Source organism: Salvia hispanica, chromosome 1 (genome assembly GCF_023119035.1).
Source record: "Salvia hispanica cultivar TCC Black 2014 chromosome 1, UniMelb_Shisp_WGS_1.0, whole genome shotgun sequence".
Lineage (NCBI taxonomy): Eukaryota > Viridiplantae > Streptophyta > Magnoliopsida > Lamiales > Lamiaceae > Salvia > Salvia hispanica.
Window position 1 is genome coordinate 39,827,550 of NC_062965.1, and position 19,964 is coordinate 39,847,513.

Below are 19,964 nucleotides of genomic sequence, written 5' to 3' on the forward strand. Positions count from 1 at the left end.
TATTTTAATTAGGAAATTAATCAAATTCCTTGTGGAAGGAGCTAAAAATTGCCTATCCCCTATTTATTTGGGAGGATTCATTATTTTATTATGCTCCATGATATTTTATTCTACTCCGTGAAATACCAAATTAAATCATAGGCTAATTAAATAGCCTAAGATTTCGAAATCCCCTTATTTCTCCCAAAACTAACGCCAACTTCAACCACCAAATCTTCTCTAATCTTTAAGTTATTTAATTAAAGATATTATATCTTGCACTCTATAAATAAGAGAGAGACTCTAACTCTAAAATCCAAAATACACGCCCCCTTCTCTCTTGAAAATCACGCCTCCCACTTCCTCCACTCTTTCTTCAACTTGTTTTCTATTTTATTCAAGATCTCTTCATTCTTTACAAAGAATTGAAGTTGAAACTCAAGAATTGTTGAAGAATCAAGGCTATTACTTTGTTCTACCGTTCGTTCTATCAAGAAAAAGTATTTTTATATCAATCTTTTCTCATCTAACCGATTAATCGGTGTTCTTGAACCCTCATTCATATAGATTGAGTGAAAAGGGGAAACCAATTGATGAATGAGATGCGTATGTGTGTGTGTGTTCTATCAAGAAAAAGTATTTTTATATTAATCTTTTCTCATCTAACCGATTAATCGGTGTTCTTGAACCCTCATGCATATAGATTGAGTGAAAAGGGGAAACCAATTGATGAATGGGATGCGTATGTGTGTGTGTGTGTGGATCGTGCATGTGTGTGTGCGTGCCTCGGTGTGCGTGTGTGTGTGTTGTGTGTGTGTGCGTGTGATGTGTGTTGTAAAACACTCATGCGTGACATGTTTTGATGATAGATCTGGAGTTGTAGTGCGAATAAAAAGTGATATGATAATCATGTCTTGATTTTGAATGGTGATATTAAAATGAATTGATGGGAAAAGGGAAACGTTGGGAACATGCATGATATTCGAATCAATGTTTGAGACTGATTTGTGATAGACATAATTTATCAAGGTGTTAACTCGCGATTATCGATGATCATTTTATAATACTTGCATTATTAGATAAATGAAGTTTTGATTATCCAATTATTTATGACATCAAATGTAACATGGTTAATATCAAAATGTTTACTTGTAATTAAATTTGTTGATTCAATTATTATGAAGTTTTCTTCTAGAAATATTGATTATTAAGTTTCTTTAATCCTTAAGTCTTTTGAACCATTATTTTGTTGATGAGTCAATAGAACATTAATGTTCGACATGGATTCAATACAAAATAAAATGATCTAATGATCGCGTTTGTTCAAATAAAGGTGTAAGAAAAATAATCACAATAATTGATTACAAGACAAGTAAATTAAATTCAACTAGAGACAAGATAAGTATTTATTATAAATACTAGAAATTCTTGTATAGTAAATATAGTGTGCACATTAAAATTATTTTAATGTTCCAAGCCAAGAGTTGACTATTTGATTAGTTATTGTTTTATTTATTTTGTTGTGAAAGTGATAATTAAAATAGTGGGAGCTTTTCTTAATGAATAATTAAATTCTAAGTGTTTAATAAGAGCTTCATGGCTTGTTTTATTAAACTAGGATGAATTTAACTCCAAGCACTATTTAAATTATTTTAATAGCCTTAAAGAATATTGAGACTAGTATTTTTCTACTTTTAAAAGTGGGAGCTAAATTTTGTCTCATAGAATATTCATAAATGGAATTAAGGTAATGCTTGATAGAGTTAAAAGGGTTCACACCCTAGAATGAAAGAAGTGATGAATTGCACACTTTCTAAGACTCTAATAACATTAAAAGACATTTCCAAGTTAGCTATTAAAATTAGAATTACTTTTGGGTTTCCAAAGAAAGTATTTCTAAAATTCACAACAAATGGTTAAATAAATGAACTCTTGGAATTTATGACTATAAAACAAAGAATGCAATCATTCGGTTTTATTTTGTCATAAGGACTAATTTCCAATTAGTCATTGTGATGAGGTAATTATGTTCATACATAAATTTACATCACAAGTTATATAGCAAGGATAATACCAAGTTAGGTTGGTATTATATAATTAAAGTTTTGGGAATCATATTCGACATGATTAAAACTTTATATTTGCTATAAGTATTCTACTTTAATTAGTAGAAATTCAGAAGGATCAAAATAGTGGATTTTGATAGAGGAATATGTATAAGTTCACTTGAGAAAGGCACATAAAATTATTCCACTGGATCAAAGGGCCTAGAAATATTTTGATCAAATTATCGTGCTCCTTAGCAAGAATTAAGGTTATAAATTACAAGTATATTTTCGTTTTATGTACTCTAGCAAACTATGTTGGTAGATTCTTTTTTAAAGAATTATAGTTTTGAGTACATAGTGGCCAAAGCCTGCTTTGAGTATAAGTGGGAGAAAATATGTGTGAATGTGTAGCACAAGGCCAATAAAGCGGTAGATATACTCGAAAGCATTCTTTGAGTATAAGTGGGAGATTGTTGGGGTTTGTATATTAAAAGATGCTTCGAGCGTACATGTCTTTGTACAGTCAGCTTGTGCATGTATACGAGAAACGCCACATCCACTTGTTTACCTATTTATGAGAATAAATAATATAATATAAATGGTTTGTACATGCCTTTGTACAGTCAGCTTGTGCATGTATACGAGAAACGCCACATCCACTTGTTTACCTATTTATGAGAATAAATAATATAATATAAATGGTTTATTATTGAAATATGATAAACAAGTCTAAGGCTTTTTACTAAGAAGGTCAAGTAGGGAAATTCGATGAATCTCCTCATGAGTTTTCCAGTAGGGGACTTGGCCAGATCTAGTAAGAAGAAAAACGTATTCACAACCTAGATAGGCTTTGGCTACCTATTGGAACGGTTGCGGTGTTTGTGATAATTCTCTCTTACCTAAGATGAGATTAGTAACACCGGTGTGGTAAAGCACTGAAAGGATCTAATCCGAAATGTATTCTTTATTGCTATCTACTGAAAGAATATATTTCAGAAAGTTTTAGTATTTTCTAGTCTATGATATTAATATCAATATTGTTTATTCAATCAAACGCCACTTTGACTTATCAATATGTGAGAGTTTGTACGTAACTCAAGTTCATGATATCTTGGGTGGTAGTAATTGAATAACATGAAGGTATTGGAATATTATTTCATAGAATTCGCGTGCCCAGTGTGGTATGATTAAATCCCTAAAAGGGTGATCCCCAATGAGGTGTTTGAAAGAGGAATTTATTATTCAGAAATCTGCGCAGTTGGAATTTATTCCACGAATAATAAATAAAGTTTCAAACTAGAAAAACTCTTTGGAGAATTAATTTAATTCTAGTCACATAGCAGACAAAAGAATTAAATTGATGGATCAAGATAATCTTAAACGCGGGAAATATTATAAAATAAAATGGACCCAAGTTATTTGTAATTTGGTGATTTAAGTGGGAGTGCAATATTATTCTTTAGTGGAATAAAATAATATTCCATTGATAATATATTAAATCATGGGTCATTTGATTTAATTAGTAATTATCTAATGGGTGAGCCCAACACTTAAGTCATTCCATGGATCCCCTTACTAGCCCAATAAGGTCCACTATAAATAATGAATGAAAGGTAAACCCTAGCACACAATCCAAGACAACACAAAACCCTAACCCTAGTGCCTAGAAATTGGCGCCTCCTTCCTCTTCCTCTTGGTCTCGATTTTCGAGCCATAGTAGTGGGAGAATTAGGGTTTTGATTATTGTTCTTCATCTATCTAATTAATAGGATTAGATTTAGACAATTTAGTGTTTGTATTGGGTTTCCCTAGATTCATTCAAAGTTATTTAATTTGTTTTCTAAGATCCACCCACAGGGATGGAGAATCAAGGACGAGGGAATAGTACGGAAGATTCGTGGTCGATAAACCAAGGATCTCCGGGTGGTGCAGCTAGCAACGTCAATCCAATGATGGATTATGAGGTAACAATCGTAACTACATCAAATTGCATGATTATGTGTTTATTTGATGTTATATCTATAGATCTATGAATATTGCATGAAATTGGAGTCGAATGCATAATCAACTAAATAGATCCGGTCAAGGACCTGTTTGGTAAGAGTGTGTCTTGTGACTGGCTTTCCATGGTTGTCCTTGCCCGTGAAGGGTGAAAATATCATGCAATACCTGTTTCATACATATAAATGGTAGACTGCAATATTAGAGTCCAAAAACTGCAATATAATACACAATAGACTGCAAATATTAGAGTCTTAATCTACAATGTTATCCAAACAGAAACCTAACACATGGAATGCAGAATTTATATATAAACGAACAAGGCATTACCTATTGGTATTGTATGTGGAGTCGAAGGAGACAACATCACCATACAGTTGATAATTCCGCTTAGATATTGCATCGCACCAGAAAAGCGCTTTCAACTCTTTTGAACTCCCAAGCTGATAGTGATATGTGAAATCAGGACATGCCTTCTTTTTCCTCGCCATTTCATCTAACAACATTTGTGCATCAGAACCTTCGACATAAGTTTTCAGACCTTGGACATAATTCCTAAGTTCTGCCACGGTGATTCCAACAGTGTCATAGCCGCCCAAGAACTCATTCAAGAATTTGAATGTCATGGTGGGTCCAATATTGGCTTTCGTGCAGTCCCATATGAATCGCCTGTGTACTTCACCCAACCTACGGTTAATATGCATGTAACGTCTAAACGGAAGTTCAATCATACTATGATTGTGAACTTCCACAAATTCTTGAACAACATACCCCCAAAAATCCAGCCTCAAATACATACTTGAGTGATATTCGCGCCCTACATTCACACCTTTTGGATGTGCGTCTACGTTTGGTTATAAAACCCTCTTGTGCATGCATCTCATCCATTTCAATCCCCACCTTCAATCCCTCTCTGTTACAAACAAGATATTGCCACGTAACAACATCTCTAGTAGATTTGATTCCACGTTTACGCACATCGAAACCAGTTTCACGCCCATAACCTTCATAAAAGGCAATACCCTCATCTAATGAATGGAATTTCTTACCAACATAAGGACGGAGTTCGTCGGGGCATGCTGGCACACATGCAACTGGATAAAAAGTTTAAACATGAGGCAAATTAGTTCAGATACAATTGACTGCAATAAACGATAAGGTGAACAGCAATGTGATACACATAAACCAGCAATTACTACAAACTATACTAAACAGAATCAGAATCAGCAGAAACAGAGTATTGCGATGAGATCATAGGTTAATACTCTGCATTATGCTTTATGAAATCGAACATTACTCCTCTACCAATATTGAATAGTAGTAGAAACACACTCTACTAAACAAGTATTCATCGAAAGCTACTCTTCAACCAGTATTGAAAATAAATAGAAGCATAATTTTTCAAACTAAAGATCAATAATCGTCAAAACAGTAAACAAATTCGTCATCACAATCGTCCAATAATTGACCATTATTTTCCAGCTAAACATGTCGATACTCACCTTCAGGAAAAACATCCAAATCAAAATTTATGATCGAGTCGCCCATAGATCTTCAGAAACCTATGAAGAGAGACAACGATTTGGAGATTTCTCGGTTCTCAAATTAGGACTGAAATTGAAAATTCGGAATCCAATTGCAGAAAACGAATTGTGGAGAAATTGAATTGCTGAATATGGATCAGAAATTAAAGAGTGAAATTCAGCTCAGTTGTTGATATTGAGAATCCAATTGCAGAAAACGAAGAGTAAAATTCAGCTTGAAATTGAGAATCTGGATGGAGAATTCATCGATGAATTGAGCGTGACTCTGAAAATTTCCAGCGAGCGATGAATTGAGAATTCATCGTCGCGATCAAAACTGAATGATTCCGTCTAATTCACACAACGATCGTCTAATTCACACAACACCATTTAAGGAATAGAGAATTACTATTTTACCCTTCAGAATTTTTAATGGGTTCAACTTAATTAAAATAAGCTGCCTAATAAGCCTAGGATTTCCAGATCTAAGGGCCTAGAATGGTGGTATGATGTTATATTAAATGGTGTTGTCATTTTAGCACAACCATATATATATATATATATATATATATATATAGGGAGATGATCAAAATAAATATGTGTTTAAATCCAGAAATGCAGCCCAAATCTTAGCCCTAGGATTAGATGATCTAATAGTCAATAATTAACCAAAAATACGGAAGATCATAATTAACCAGTTTTAGGTCATATTATAAGATTTTGAGTTTAATGGCAAGCTAAGTTCATTTTAGGTCATACTTGGTTAGTATGACCTAAATATACACTAACTATGACCTACAAATGCCCTACGCATGATATTGTTTTGCGTTTCTTTATTTAAATCTAGTTTTGCATAGATCAAAACCCTATATATATATATATATATATATATGGGTCCTTCACCGCTCTTTAGTGTTAAGCTTCAAACAAATCACAGCCCTTGGATCCTTGAATTGGATGGTTGTGATCAATGCATTATTAGACTATAATGTTGCATTATTAGTCGGTGTACATTATTAGAATGAAAATCAACAATATTAGATTATAATGCTAAATTATGAGTCGGTGTACATTATTAGTATGAAAATGTGCATTATTAAATGACACGGGGCATTAATCTAACCATTAGATGACAAAATCGTGGGGCTGAGATTCAGTTAAATGTTTGAACAATATATAAAAAAATGATATAAAATATATGTATATAGGTTTGTGTTAAAATGACAACACCTCTTAAGATAACACCATACCACCAATCCTAGCCAATCATTTGTACACATGGACGAATAATCAGCTGCCATGTGGCAATCATAAAAATTGCTCAAGGGTAAATTTTCGAGGACTGCAATATCTAATACGCTAGATCTTGCAATTTTTCCGCCACCGCAATATCTAATACTATTTGGACTGCAATCTATAGATTGCAGTCTAGTGTATTGGATATTGCAGTCTAACGTTTATAATATTGCAGTCTAGCGTGGTGTCATAGTGTCATTTTAAGAGTGTTGTCATTTTAACGCACCCCTATATATATAGGGGTGCACTATGGTGCCACCATAGATAGGATAACACCATACCTCCAATATAGTCCATTAGATCTCATTTATGGACGCCTAGGATTAAGTTTCATGAAAAAACACGGGTTTGCAGTCTACTGTATTAGATATTGCAGTCGTGGTAAACTGCAATATTGTTGTGGTAAGACTGCAATATTCAATGAACAGCACTGCAATATGGTAATGACAAGCATGACAAGCACACGATTTTCAGATCCAATGGCCTAAAATGGTGGTATGGTGTTACAATAAAGAGAGTTGTCATCTGAGTACATCCCCATATATACTATATATATATATATATATATATATAGGGGTGTGTTAGGGTCCTTACAACATCTTAGTGTAAAACACAGCACTAATCACAGCCCTTAGATCCTTAGATTGGATGGCTGTGATAAGCTACATTATCATACTAAAAATGTACATTATTCGCCGAGGTACATTATTAGAATGGAAATGTACATTGTAAGACTAAAACTGTACATTATTAAACCAAAATGCTACATTATTATCCGAGCTACATTATTAGTCTAAAATATTCTACATCATTAGATGACACGTGGCATTAATCTAACCGTTAGATCATAAGATCCAATGGACTGCAAGTGTTTTGATTTTTACTTATACTTAGCGTTCTGACCTGAATACATCCCTATATATATATATATAAATATTTAACGAGTGGCGGTCGCTGCACGATCCACGACGGTCGCCACACGTGTGTTCAGTGTGCAGGTTAGGTCGGGCCTAGGGTAGGCTTAGGGCGGGCAGGAGAAACCGCTGTGCGGGTCGCAGCGGCCCGCCAGGTGAGCGCCATTTTTTGCATCCCGTGTGGCAACCCGCCACACGTTGCGCGGCAGTCGCCACGGAGAGGGCAGAACGCGGTTCCAGCTTTAAGAGGTAAGTTTTCCTTCCCTTTTCTCCATTCTTTCCCTAATTCCTTCCTTGCACACGATCCCCACCATTATAAATCACCAAATTCACACACCCACACTCTCATTCTCTCATTCCATTCCAAGATTAGAGCTTTCTTCCCTCAATTCTCTCCATCACAAGGTATAAATCTTACACTCAATTTCTGAGTTTTGCTTCAATTCTTTCATGGACTTTGGTCTTTCATTGATAAATTGTTCGGTAGATACGCTTATTCTAGTATGGGGGATGAATTTGTGGGCTTATTCTTGAACTTTCATGGTTAGATTTTTATATAGGGTGATGATTTGTTGGGTTTTGAATGGTGATTCCCTCTTGCTCTTGAATGTTTATATGTTGCAATCATGTTCATAGCATTGTGAAGCTATTATTACTTCCATGAATTGCAATACTTGTGAATTCTTAGAGATTGTTGATTTATGTTGAATTATTGTTGATACGTCTCTGCATGAGGATGAATTCACGTTGGGGGATGGATTGGTCTTTGAACCCGAGGATGACTCTGCCTTCAATGCAATTGATAACTATGAAGAAGAGGCAGAGCATTCATATGCTCAAGGGAGTGGAGTGCCACCGCCGCCGCCGCCGCCTCAACAACAAGAAGAAAAAGAAGAGGAAGTGGAGGATCATCGCCGCCGGACTCGAGCGAACCGCCGCCTCGGGAGGCCTAATCCCAATGAGAAGTTCCAATCCAACACCTCTGCCCAACTGGGAGATATGTTTTCCTACATGCAAAATATGTCCAACACTTGGGACAACCGTTGGGCAGAGCAACAAAGGGAGAACGCCTACAACCGCCAAGGGTGGACGTCTCAAGGCGATTGGAGGACGACGGAGCAACACCTTTGGGAGCAACAAAGATTGGAAGACGTTCATCAACATCAACAAATTGAAGAGCTCCAAAGGATGGCTGCCGAGGCTCGACAAGAGCGCCAAACCATGAGTGGCGACATCGCCTATCTTATTGGCGCGTTCGACGACCTCAACGGCCGTTTCCCTCCTCCTCCACAAGATTGAAGAAGTCAGGCTCAATGACTTTAAATGAGCACTTGTATCATTATTTTTGCTTGTTTTGAGACAATTATTATTTTTTTTTTTGTTATGTTTTGACAATTTTTGTTTAAATTTTTAAGTACTTTTTGGTTTTGGTTTAATATTTTGCTTTGAACATTTTTTCGCAGGTTCTGACCATTACGTGGTGACCGCCGCATGTGTTGCGGCGGGCCGCCACCTGCTTGCTGGAAAAATCTGACATCATGCGGCGACCGCCAGATACGGCAGACCGCCACCTAGCACAGTTCCCAGCGCGATTTTTCGAAATTTTTTGAATTTTCACTCCATCCAACCTATATGCTAAATTTTTCATGGTATGTTTTCTTTTTGGTAGTTTACACACGTCCCAACCGACTCTACAAACTTATTTTACACATTGTTATAAATAAGTTTTGGGGGATGAAGTGGTGGACCGTGAGTTTAGGTTTTTGTTTTAAGGCTTTAGTTTTTGCTTTTGTTTTCAAAAATCCTGTAGGTGAATTTTGTTTTCAAAATTTTTTTCTTGAATCCATGTCATGAACTTAACATGAAAAACTTAGAAACACGCATGCTTAGGGACACATTAGACAGAGTTGCCGATGATATTACATTCCATCCATGTTTAAGTGTGGCTTGACGTTTTGATTTGATGGTTTGGTGAAAAGGTGCATAATTAGTGAATTGCTTGTTCGCAAGAATCATGCTTATACCTTGTGAGATTTGAGCCTAAATTCTTTCTTGTGTGATTTATCTGCATTCATGTATATGTTCCTAGAACTTGCTTCTAGAAAATTTTCGACGGGACGGGGGCAGCGACGACATAGGCTTCATAGGTGGCACAAAATCGTTGATAGTACTCTGGTTCTTCGTGCTCCGCTTCCACAATGATCTTGTTTGGATCCATATTTGAATTTAGAGAGTGTTTGAGTGAGAGAGGAAGATGTAGATTAGAGCAATTCAAAAATATGAGAGAAGTATGAGTGAGAAACAATTTGATGTGAAAAATGGATGATGAATGTGTGTATTTATAGATAATTTTGGGATTAAAACTTTTTTAAAAAAATTAAAAAAATTAAGAAAAACGCAATAAAACGGCTATATTTTTGGGAATCCGAAAATAATTTTTTTAATTTTTGTTTTTATTTTCGATTTAAAAAAAGAAAAAAAATTCAAACGGAATTTTTGATTTGGTACGGCAGTGCTCTTGCTATCGAGCACGACCTGCCGTCGGCAAGAGCACAACAACAAGCACGGTACTCGCCGCGCCGACGGCACAACGAGTGCTCTTGGCAAAGAGCACCGTTGCGGTTGCTCTTAAAAATAGTTCATAAAAATAGTTCATATCCATTTAGAGGTAAGACCAAAATTGGTCCTAAACATATTGTGTTTTTACGATTTTGGTCCTATACATTACGTTTTGAATTATTGCATCCCAAACATTTGAACTCGGGCTAGAATCTGTTACTCCCTCTATCCGCGATTAGGAGTCTCGGTCACTTTTGCGCACCCGTTTTATAAAAATAATAAAAAATAGTTAAAGTAGAGAAATGGTAAAGTAAGAGAGAGAATAATGTTTACAACAGTCTTCTCAGCATTACTCTCTTTTTTTACTTTATCATTTCTCCACTTTAACTATTTTTTATCATTTTTATAAAATAGGTGCGCAAAAGTGACCGGGACTCCTAATCGCGGACAGAGGGAGTAAAAAGTAACGGTCAACGACTATTTAGCCAATTTTGACCATATTAAATATTTTTATCAGATTTTTTAATAATTAAAAAAATAATTAATATTATTCTAAAAAATATTAAATTAAAAATTTCAAACATCCATAGCCAAATCATTGCCGAGGAGCTCGCCACTCACAACAAACCCAGCAACCTCTAGATCTCAGTCCAAGACAAAATCTACGACGTCTCCGATTAGATCAAATCCCACCCTGGTGATGACCTTCCCCTCCTCAACCTCATCGGCCACGACGCCACCGACACATTCGTCGCCTACCTTCCACAACCACCTCGACCTCCAAACATATGCCGATTCTGAAGTCTCCAAAGACTACCGCAAACTCGTCCACGAATTCACCAAATTAGGGCTCTTCGACAAGACAGGCCACAACGTCCTCTTCTCCCTCACCACCATCGCAATGCTCTTCTCCCTCTGCGACTGCGCATTCCTCCACGCCCTCTGCGGCTTTGGCGTGTGATGTGCTGTAGCCGGATTTCGGTAATCGTGGTTGATTTGCTGGTACTCGGCATTTCCTTTACAACACCTATAAATACCCCTATCTCCATCGCCAAAATCCGCACACAAAATATCTTCTTTCCCATTCAGTCAGTTACAGTATATCTTAATTTTTGTCTTAAATTTTGCGTCTCACAAATTCACCAACAGAGAAATTTGAGCAATACGAGAGAGTTTTCAGTCACTTCAATTCGGATGGCGACAACAGAATAAGCCCGATGGAGCTGCAGTAGTGCTTTGCCTCGATCAGTGGCGGCTGAGGCGGAGGCGGCGACAGATTCAGAGGGGGATGGGCTGTTGAGTTTGCAGGATTCCATGATGGTAGTGGGGGCGGGAGAGGATGAGAAGCATAGCGATTTGAAGGCGGCACTCGAACTCTACATGCCGGAGGAAGCGCGTGCATTACTCTAGAGAGCTTGAACGGAATGTTGAGTAGATGGGGCACAAGAAGTGTTCACGACCGCAAGATATGCCCCTTTTAAATTATTATAAAATAATAATTTTTATTTTTTTAAGTTATAAAAAAGTCTGAAAAAAATATTTAATTTGGTCAAAGTCGGCTTAATAGCCGTTGACCGTTACTTTTTAACAGAGCCGTCCAAAATGGACTGATTCTGGTAAGAGTTCAAATGTTTGGGATGCAATAATTCAAAACGTAATGAATAAGACCAAAATCATAAAAACACTATATGTATAGGACCAATTTTAGCCTTTACTCATCCATTTATGACAGTAAATTTCTCTTTTCTTATTTTATCATTTATGATTCCACCATCCAATATATAATTTTAACATTTTTTTTCTTCTTACTTTACCAATTACGTATTAAATTCCGTGTCAATCATATGTCCACATTAAAATTTGAGTGATTATCATACAAGTTAATCCAAACGTTTGAAATGTGATACTAATATCTTTGTTAACAATTTATATTTAAATTTTATTATAATAAGTTTTGTGTATTTTAATTTTAAAAGTTGTAATTTATTAATATAAAGCATATTTAATACATAAATATATTAATAAGAAAATTTTGTATAATTATATAAATTATTGATAAAATATTGTGGGACTAATAAGTAATTAAATAAATATATAGGTATAATTGAAAAGGTATAAAAAGTATATAAATATGGAATATTCTTTTGGGTTTAATTTTAGAGTAAATGATTGGAGTAAAATTACTTTTTGAATAGTTTGAATTTGGTGTAAATAGTTGGAGATGACATACTGCATAACGATGAGAGGCTTTTTTTTAATTTAAATTTCATAAGTCTTGCCTGAGTAATATCTATTAACTGAAACTCTACAAATTCATTAAAAACAGTTTAATTTAGATTAATATAATTTTTCTCATAAAATGGCATTCTTGTAAATATCTCAAAAACTCTTCCTCTATATATGCATAGATACTTCCTTTATATATGCATAGATATAGATGTATAAATAGATACTAAACTTGTTTAGTAAGACAATGTGATACTAATATCTTTGTTAATAATACTGAACTTATTTAGTAACACTTCCATTTGTTTAATACTTGGTTAGAATTCAAATCATTATAAAAAATAAATTGAGAACTATTATTAATTATATAAAAATAGAAAAATAAGTAATGCATTAATCTCTAACCAATTTCGCATTAATTTTTTTTTTATATCAATTTCAAGTTTTTTTTTTTTTTTTTTTTTTTTTTTTTTATCAATTTCACGTTAACACTTGTATCTATATATATGCATCTAACTTGTAGAGACAGAATTAGTTTGTTTATATTAGTTATGATGACTTTACACTTGATTTGAAAAGAAAATTCATTTACCACTTGATGGAATTTGTTGAGTGATTCTACGAGACGGAATTTACATTCATAAGAACGCCACACCTCTCTCCTAAATACATCAAAAATCGTTCCCAGTCTTTTACAAATAAAACTCCTCTGAAAAACATTAAGTTCAGTCAGAAAAACTTCTACTTAAAGCTCCTCTGAACCAAATTCACAGCCATTTACAAAGAAAACTGAGTAACTACTTACATACATACATACATACATTAATACATACATATTGTGTGAAGTTAGGCTTTAGGCTTCTTGCAGATAAGGAACAAAACTTTGACGGCCAACAGCAGAGACAACCGGAACGTAGATACAGTCAGAGCCACGGTTGCTTCCAGCAATTGAGTCGTCCAACGCAGGTCAAACGGTCACTTAGCCTTCCCTAGCTAAGCTACGAGCAGAGGCGGATCCTCTGTTTCTCCCTCTCTTGAATAGTTTCTGCAGACGAGCCCTGCTCCGTGAAACATCTTTTGTATGGCACGAACCCCCTCCTGCAGTTCGCTGAAATGGTCTTACGCGGCGTCTGCTCCCTTCTTCCCACTGCTGCACCAACCAAATCAGCATTCGAATCAGAGGACGACCCCTCGTTTGAGTGAGCTGTGGTTGGGGTTGAGCTATGCACTTCCCCACTCAACTGTGATGCAAGACTTAGCCATGGTAAAGTAGTGTCACCTCTAACTCGTATGCACAAAGGATCATTCTTCATCACACTACTCTGGACTCGCACCAACAATCGCCAAGCGTCCTCACAAGTACTATTACTAGCACCGGCTTTTAGAGGCACTACTCTCAGAGGATACGAACAAGGTTCCACTCTCTTATCATCATCCAATGGTTCCTGCTTGCAACTCAAACAAGACGAACCCATGACTAGTAACGTCTTACCAAACAGCTTCAAGCTCTGCGTAGCTGCTTCGTTCACAAAAGCCATTCTAGGCGAAAGGTCCAATTCCTGTGTATATGCAATACATGTAAACACGGTTAGTTATAAGAAACATATGGCTTATACCAAATGCACTGCTAAAAATCAATCAGGCAAGTAACTACCACTGGTATTTCTGCATCTGTGCTAGAATTTTCATCTTCACGGTCAGACTGAGACGACGAGACACCATCCTCCAACAGAATCTTAGGAGGGGCGGCTGAGCTAAAAACGTGAGCAGTAGCGCGACCAAGAGCAGAGGACGACATTGGAGACAGGCTGCCACCAGGCATACACGAATCAGCTCCACCGGATTGCTCCGAACCCACCACAGACAACACGGACGTAGGAGACTGATTTGGAGATACCGATCTTTCAGGTATCAAGATCCCCGTCTTGATTGGGGAAACCAGCTTACGAGGATAAGGATGCATCGGTTTCCTCTTGGGCCTCGGAGGCGGGATCTCAACCGGCTTCACCGAACCTCCATCCCCCACGTTCGACTCACGAGCAACCTAATCACACCAACCATCAATACAAGTGCAAATATTTGCGCGCCTTTATGCCACAGAGACATGACTTACTTGAAAGGCGGCATACAGATATAATGGCACTGTTTATAACTTATAAGAGCATAAAACCTTGGAGAAAAACTTCTGAGCATGGCTTCGAATTTGCACTGCAGTTTTGCTACCTACATGCTCTGCAAAGAAATCAAAACTCAGAAAACATCCGACACAAACAAGATAGAATTGAATTAGTTATTAGTACCTTCGATTCTCCTCCATGCTCGGCCATAAAGCTTCAATGCCTCAAGAAACTTTGTATGCTCTTCTTCTGTCCATCTTTCTCTTTGCTTGGTAATTGTGTACGGCTTCCTTACCTACACAACCGGAATACAAAGAGATGATTAGATGATACGCGATCACATTAACTATACCAAAAACTCAACAACTATTCGCCATCCCAACCTTAGGAGAAAACTGCTCATTGAGTTGGACATCTGAATCCACTGAAAAATCATCTGAGCCGGAAACAAAACATTCCTACACAACAAAGAGCGTTCAAAATCAACAAGCAGATCCATGAACACATATAGATATCAAACTTCACAATTTTCCAAATTATAATTGATCATCGTTAATTAAAACCTCAAGCAGGTCCAACAAATTTGCAAATTATTGTTTTAATCGAATCATAATAACCTCATCGTGAAAAAGTGTGAAACATATGTTTTCCCCTTTCGGCTAATCAAACAAACAAACCAAATATGACCAAATTAACAGATAGAAAAGGTCACCTTTACATCCATAGCAGCTGAAACAATCGCTTTCTCGAAGATAATTCTTAACAGCTCGAGCCAAATTTGTCCATCCAAATAATCAACAAAAACCTCACTTATATTGTAAATTTCACGAAAAAGAAGCAGCTACGAAATCGGATCTTTATCCGAGAAGAATGATTGTAGCACAGAGATGGAAGTAAAGGACAAACGAAAGTGAATAGGCAAGGGCGCGATTGCAGAGGGATAAGAGTGTGGAGATGTGAAGCAGAGAAAAATGACGCTCTTTTTGGGTCAGATTTAAGAGGAGAGCAAAGCGCAGGGGAGAGGGAGGCCACGTCATGGGGTCGAATCGTAAATAACGAAATCTCTAGAGGCTATTTTGTAGAACGATCGAGAAATCGTGGAAGCTTGTGGCTCAGATTGAAAGAGAGGCTAAGACACGTGGTGAGTCGATGTCAGCTCGCTTTTTCTTTTGCTTTTTCCATCTCTATCACTACATTACTCGCGATTGTGAGAAACGCTCCATGTATTCGCCATACAGTGTTTTACACGCGGCAGGGTTTTAGTGGAGAAGGTGTTTCATCATACCGTGTTTTACAATGTTTTTTTACTTTCTCCGTTTTTGAAAATTTATCACTTATTTTCATTTTTTTCATTCTTAAAAAATTTTCACATTTTATTTTTATCATTTTCATAAAAAACTTTATATTTTACTAACTCAATCTACTCGCATTTTATTATAGCAATATTGGCCTCTAATATCATGAAACTTTCAAAAAGTTATATTTTTTCCACGAACTTTCAAATTGACAAATAATATAACGACCTTTAACTGAGCTTGTTATTTTTCACCGGCGAACAAATTTCGACAAAAATATCATGATGTGAATTCTTTTCGTAATTTCTCTACAACAACTTCGAGAGCTTCAAGTTTTTCAATCTTTGCGTATAATTTTTCTTAGAGCACAACCTCCAAAATTATTCTTAAATCCATTATTATAGCTAAAATTTATTAACTGTTAGGAAATAACAAACTTGGGTAAACTTTGTGATAGTATTTGCCAATTTGAAAGTTTGTGGGAAAAATCCAACTTTTTTAAAGTTTCATGATATTAGAGACCAATATCCCTTTATTATAAAACTAATATATAAAAGTAGGACACACATGTCATTAAGAGCATCCGCAGCGGTAATGATTCCTCGTCTGTTCGTCCGTTCCACTGGCAAGGACAAGCACGTCCGCTAATGTAGCTCGTCTGTCCGTGCCAGCGGCACGGCGCTGCTTTTAGCTAAGAGCACGTCTGTGCCGCTGAGCAGCACACGTGGCGCTCTCTGATTCGCCAACGCAACAAAATTGAGTTTTCATTTTTTTAATAGAAAATTCGGAAATAATTCGAAATAATACCAAAAATTAAAAAAATATATTTTTGGATTCCCAAAAATTAGAGCCGATTATAGACTTTTTTTTTAGAGTTTTTTTTATTATTTTTTATTTTTTTAATCCCAAAATCATCTATAAATACACACATCCATCATCCACTTTTCACATCAAATTATCTCTCATTCATACTTTTAATTATCTATAAATACACACATTCATCATCTATAAATACACACATCCATCATCCACTTTTCACATCAAATTATCTCTCATTCATACTTTTAATTATCTATAAATACACACATTCATCATCTATAAATACACACATTCATCATCCACTTTAGGATTTTAATTATGTAATTTTTATTTTTTAGGATTTTAATTATGTAATTTTTATATTGTAGAAATTTTTTAGTAATTGAAACATTTAAATTGAATAATAGAATGGTGGGACCCTTGAACTTGTTCTTAGCTAAGAGCACGGATGTTGGTGTTGTGCTCTTAGCTAAGGACAATGAGTAAAAGTGGGTCCGGGCCCACCTCCGTGCTCTTATTTAAGAGCACGGATGGGGATGCTCTAACTTTTTCAACTCAATTTCTATTACTCCCTCTGTCCCACAAAAATTGTTCAAACTTGACGCGGCGTGGTGTTAAGAAATTGTTTGACTTTGTATTAAATAGAGGTGTGTAGCGGAATAAGGGTCCCATATTGAGGTGATTGAAGAGTGTATTCAATGTCTATTTTTGGAAAGATTCTAATTGGGACAAACTTTATGGGACTGACATAAAAGGTAAAATGAGACAAACTTTGTGGGGCGGAGGGAGTACATTTCTTAAAACTCGTTCCAGGTCAAATGGTGATAAATTATAAGGGACGAAGGGAGCATTTATTTTTAACATTGGACTCGAAGAACATAGATTTCAGGAGAGATAATTAGATGAGCTAACTATTTGTCAGTCTTATATACTCCATTTGTCCCAAAATAAGCGAGTCATTTTTATTTTTAGTAAAAGATCATCTCTCTTACTTTATTATCCACCTACTCAGTGGCGGACGCAGGATTTTTATGTTGAGGGGTCCAAAATACTATTTTCTACGTCTACAAAAAAATAGTCACATCTTTACATTTTTATCCATCCACCAATATGATGATATACTACAAATGTAAAGTCACTCCCAATATTATTATTCTATTTCTCACTTCTGCTTTATCTAAATTTTTCCTTTCACTCTCCTATTTTACCCACTTTATACATTTTTCTCGCATATTTTTTAATTCTAGATTATATTAATAGAATTAATTAATAGTCTAGATTACATTAATAAATGAATTAATTAATAGTAAAAGAATTAGCGGTGAGAAAATCCAAATAATAACAATAGAATTAAATAGTTAAATGAATTTATCAGTAGTCAAATATATTACTCCCTCCATCTCATTCAATATAGCCACCTTTCCTTTTTTGTTTGTCTCAATCAAGATGGCTACTTTACAATTTTTGAAATAACCTCCTCTCTGCTCTCTCCTCATTAAAATATTCAACTACCTTTTTCCTTTTTACTTTATTTCACCTAACAACACTTCCAAAAATCTTGTGTCACTCAAGAATGTGGTCATCTTGAATGGGACGAATGGAGTAGTACTTAAGAAAATCGAACAAAAATCGATAAATGCGCCATTGAGGTGTTTCGATCCCGGATCCCATGATAGAGAGACGCCCCTCTAGCCTCAATGAGCTTACGATTAGTCGACTACGTAGTATATACATAAAACTCTAATGGCTGGGGTTTCGAAGGAACCCCCATGCCTCCATATAGGTCCACCATTGCACCTACTTTATACTCTCTTTACTTCTCTATTTTTTTCTTTCTCATACTTATTCTTTCTACTTAAATTTTTTAAATACCAATTCATTAAATTTCGTGCCCAAAAGAAGTGTTTCACTTATTGAAGGGCAAGAGTTTTGCACGTTGTTGTGTGCACGTGTCCCTCATTTCAACAAGATTTATAGTTTCCCACTTTTGCAAAAAATATTACTAAGTATAAGTGGCAAGAGAGGGGTCGAACCACAGAGACCATGGACCTACTCGAGAGTGTTTCTATGACACGGGGTTGGTGTTAGCCACCACGCCTGAGCACTTGAGGGAGGATTTAAAACTAGAGTGGGAAGCTTGAACTTTGAAGCATGCGAACATATATTGGAGCTCAAACTAAACTAAGGGAGCATGAAATGAAATGTAATCTCGGCGTCGGAGTTGTCAATTACTCCGCCGAGACTACAAAGCTAAGATAAATAGATCTAAAACATCTAAACTACCAATTGCGAAAAGCATCCAAGAACATGGGTGAATAAATCATCAACATGAAAATAAATCAAAGCGATAAAGAAAGCAAGGATCCAACATCAGAGTTGTCAATTCCTCTGCAGGAACCGTTAAATCTAACTAGAAAGCGAGGTGTGAAAGAGCTTCTAAGATGGAGGCGTCAATTCCATCGTCGAATCAACCAACATACTGTAAACCTGCACTAAAACATTGAAAACATGAAAATAAATCAAAGCTTCATAAAACTGGGAATAAGAGAGATCCAACGCCGGAGTCGTCAATTCCTTTGTCGAACCCATTAAATCTAACTAGAAAGTAAGGTGGTGAAGGAGCTTCTAAAATGGAGGCCTCAATTCCACCGTCGAAAAAACCAACACACTGTAACTTTACACTAAAGCATTGAGAACATGAAATTAAATGTAAAAAGTGAATGAAATAACCAAAGCTTCAATAAACTGGAAATGAGCGAGGTCCAACGCAGGAGTCGTCAATTCCTTCGCCGAACCCATTAAATCTAACTACAAAGCGAGGTGGTGAATGAGCTTCTAAGATGGAGGCGTCAATTCCACCCTCGAAACGACCAACACCATGTAAATCTACACTAAAGTCTCGAAAACATAGAAACGTTTGAGTCATCAATTCCTCCGTCGTGGCTACAAAGTTAAGCTAAACTAAACTAAACTAAGCTAAGAGAGCTTCCTATCTAAACTACCGTAGCGTTAAGCGCTCCTTTATTGTAGAAAACTTCTATTTATAGAGCGGCTTCAATCTTAACCCTAAGATAACTTCTCGTCTGATTTGATCATTTTACCCTTGCAGTAATTTAGGGTGATCCAGCAGATACATCATAATGTGGGAATTTCTCTTGATCAGCTTGATCAACTTGATCAGCTCATG

General features: G+C 36.0%; 1 protein-coding gene across 3 annotated transcripts; it reads right to left on the reverse strand.

Annotated features, from left to right (window-relative positions):
- Positions 1-13,177: 13,177 nt before the first annotated feature.
- Positions 13,178-15,634, reverse strand: LOC125201678 (protein REVEILLE 1). 3 transcript variants are annotated; one of them, XM_048099892.1, is made up of 7 exons: positions 15,376-15,634; positions 15,047-15,121; positions 14,847-14,958; positions 14,717-14,778; positions 14,201-14,590; positions 13,826-14,105; positions 13,178-13,696 (listed from the first exon to the last, which is right to left on the reverse strand). In XM_048099892.1, exons 1-7 carry the CDS (start codon positions 15,385-15,387, stop codon positions 13,545-13,547), a joined length of 1,083 nt encoding a protein of 360 aa, XP_047955849.1. In that variant the 5' UTR covers positions 15,388-15,634; the 3' UTR covers positions 13,178-13,544. The 3 variants fall into 3 exon arrangements, with proteins under 3 accessions (XP_047955849.1, XP_047955848.1, XP_047955851.1); XM_048099891.1 differs by having other exon boundaries at positions 13,178-14,105; positions 15,376-15,633; XM_048099894.1 differs by lacking the exons at positions 14,847-14,958; positions 15,047-15,121; positions 15,376-15,634 and having other exon boundaries at positions 13,178-14,105; positions 14,660-14,778.
- Positions 15,635-19,964: the final 4,330 nt, after the last annotated feature.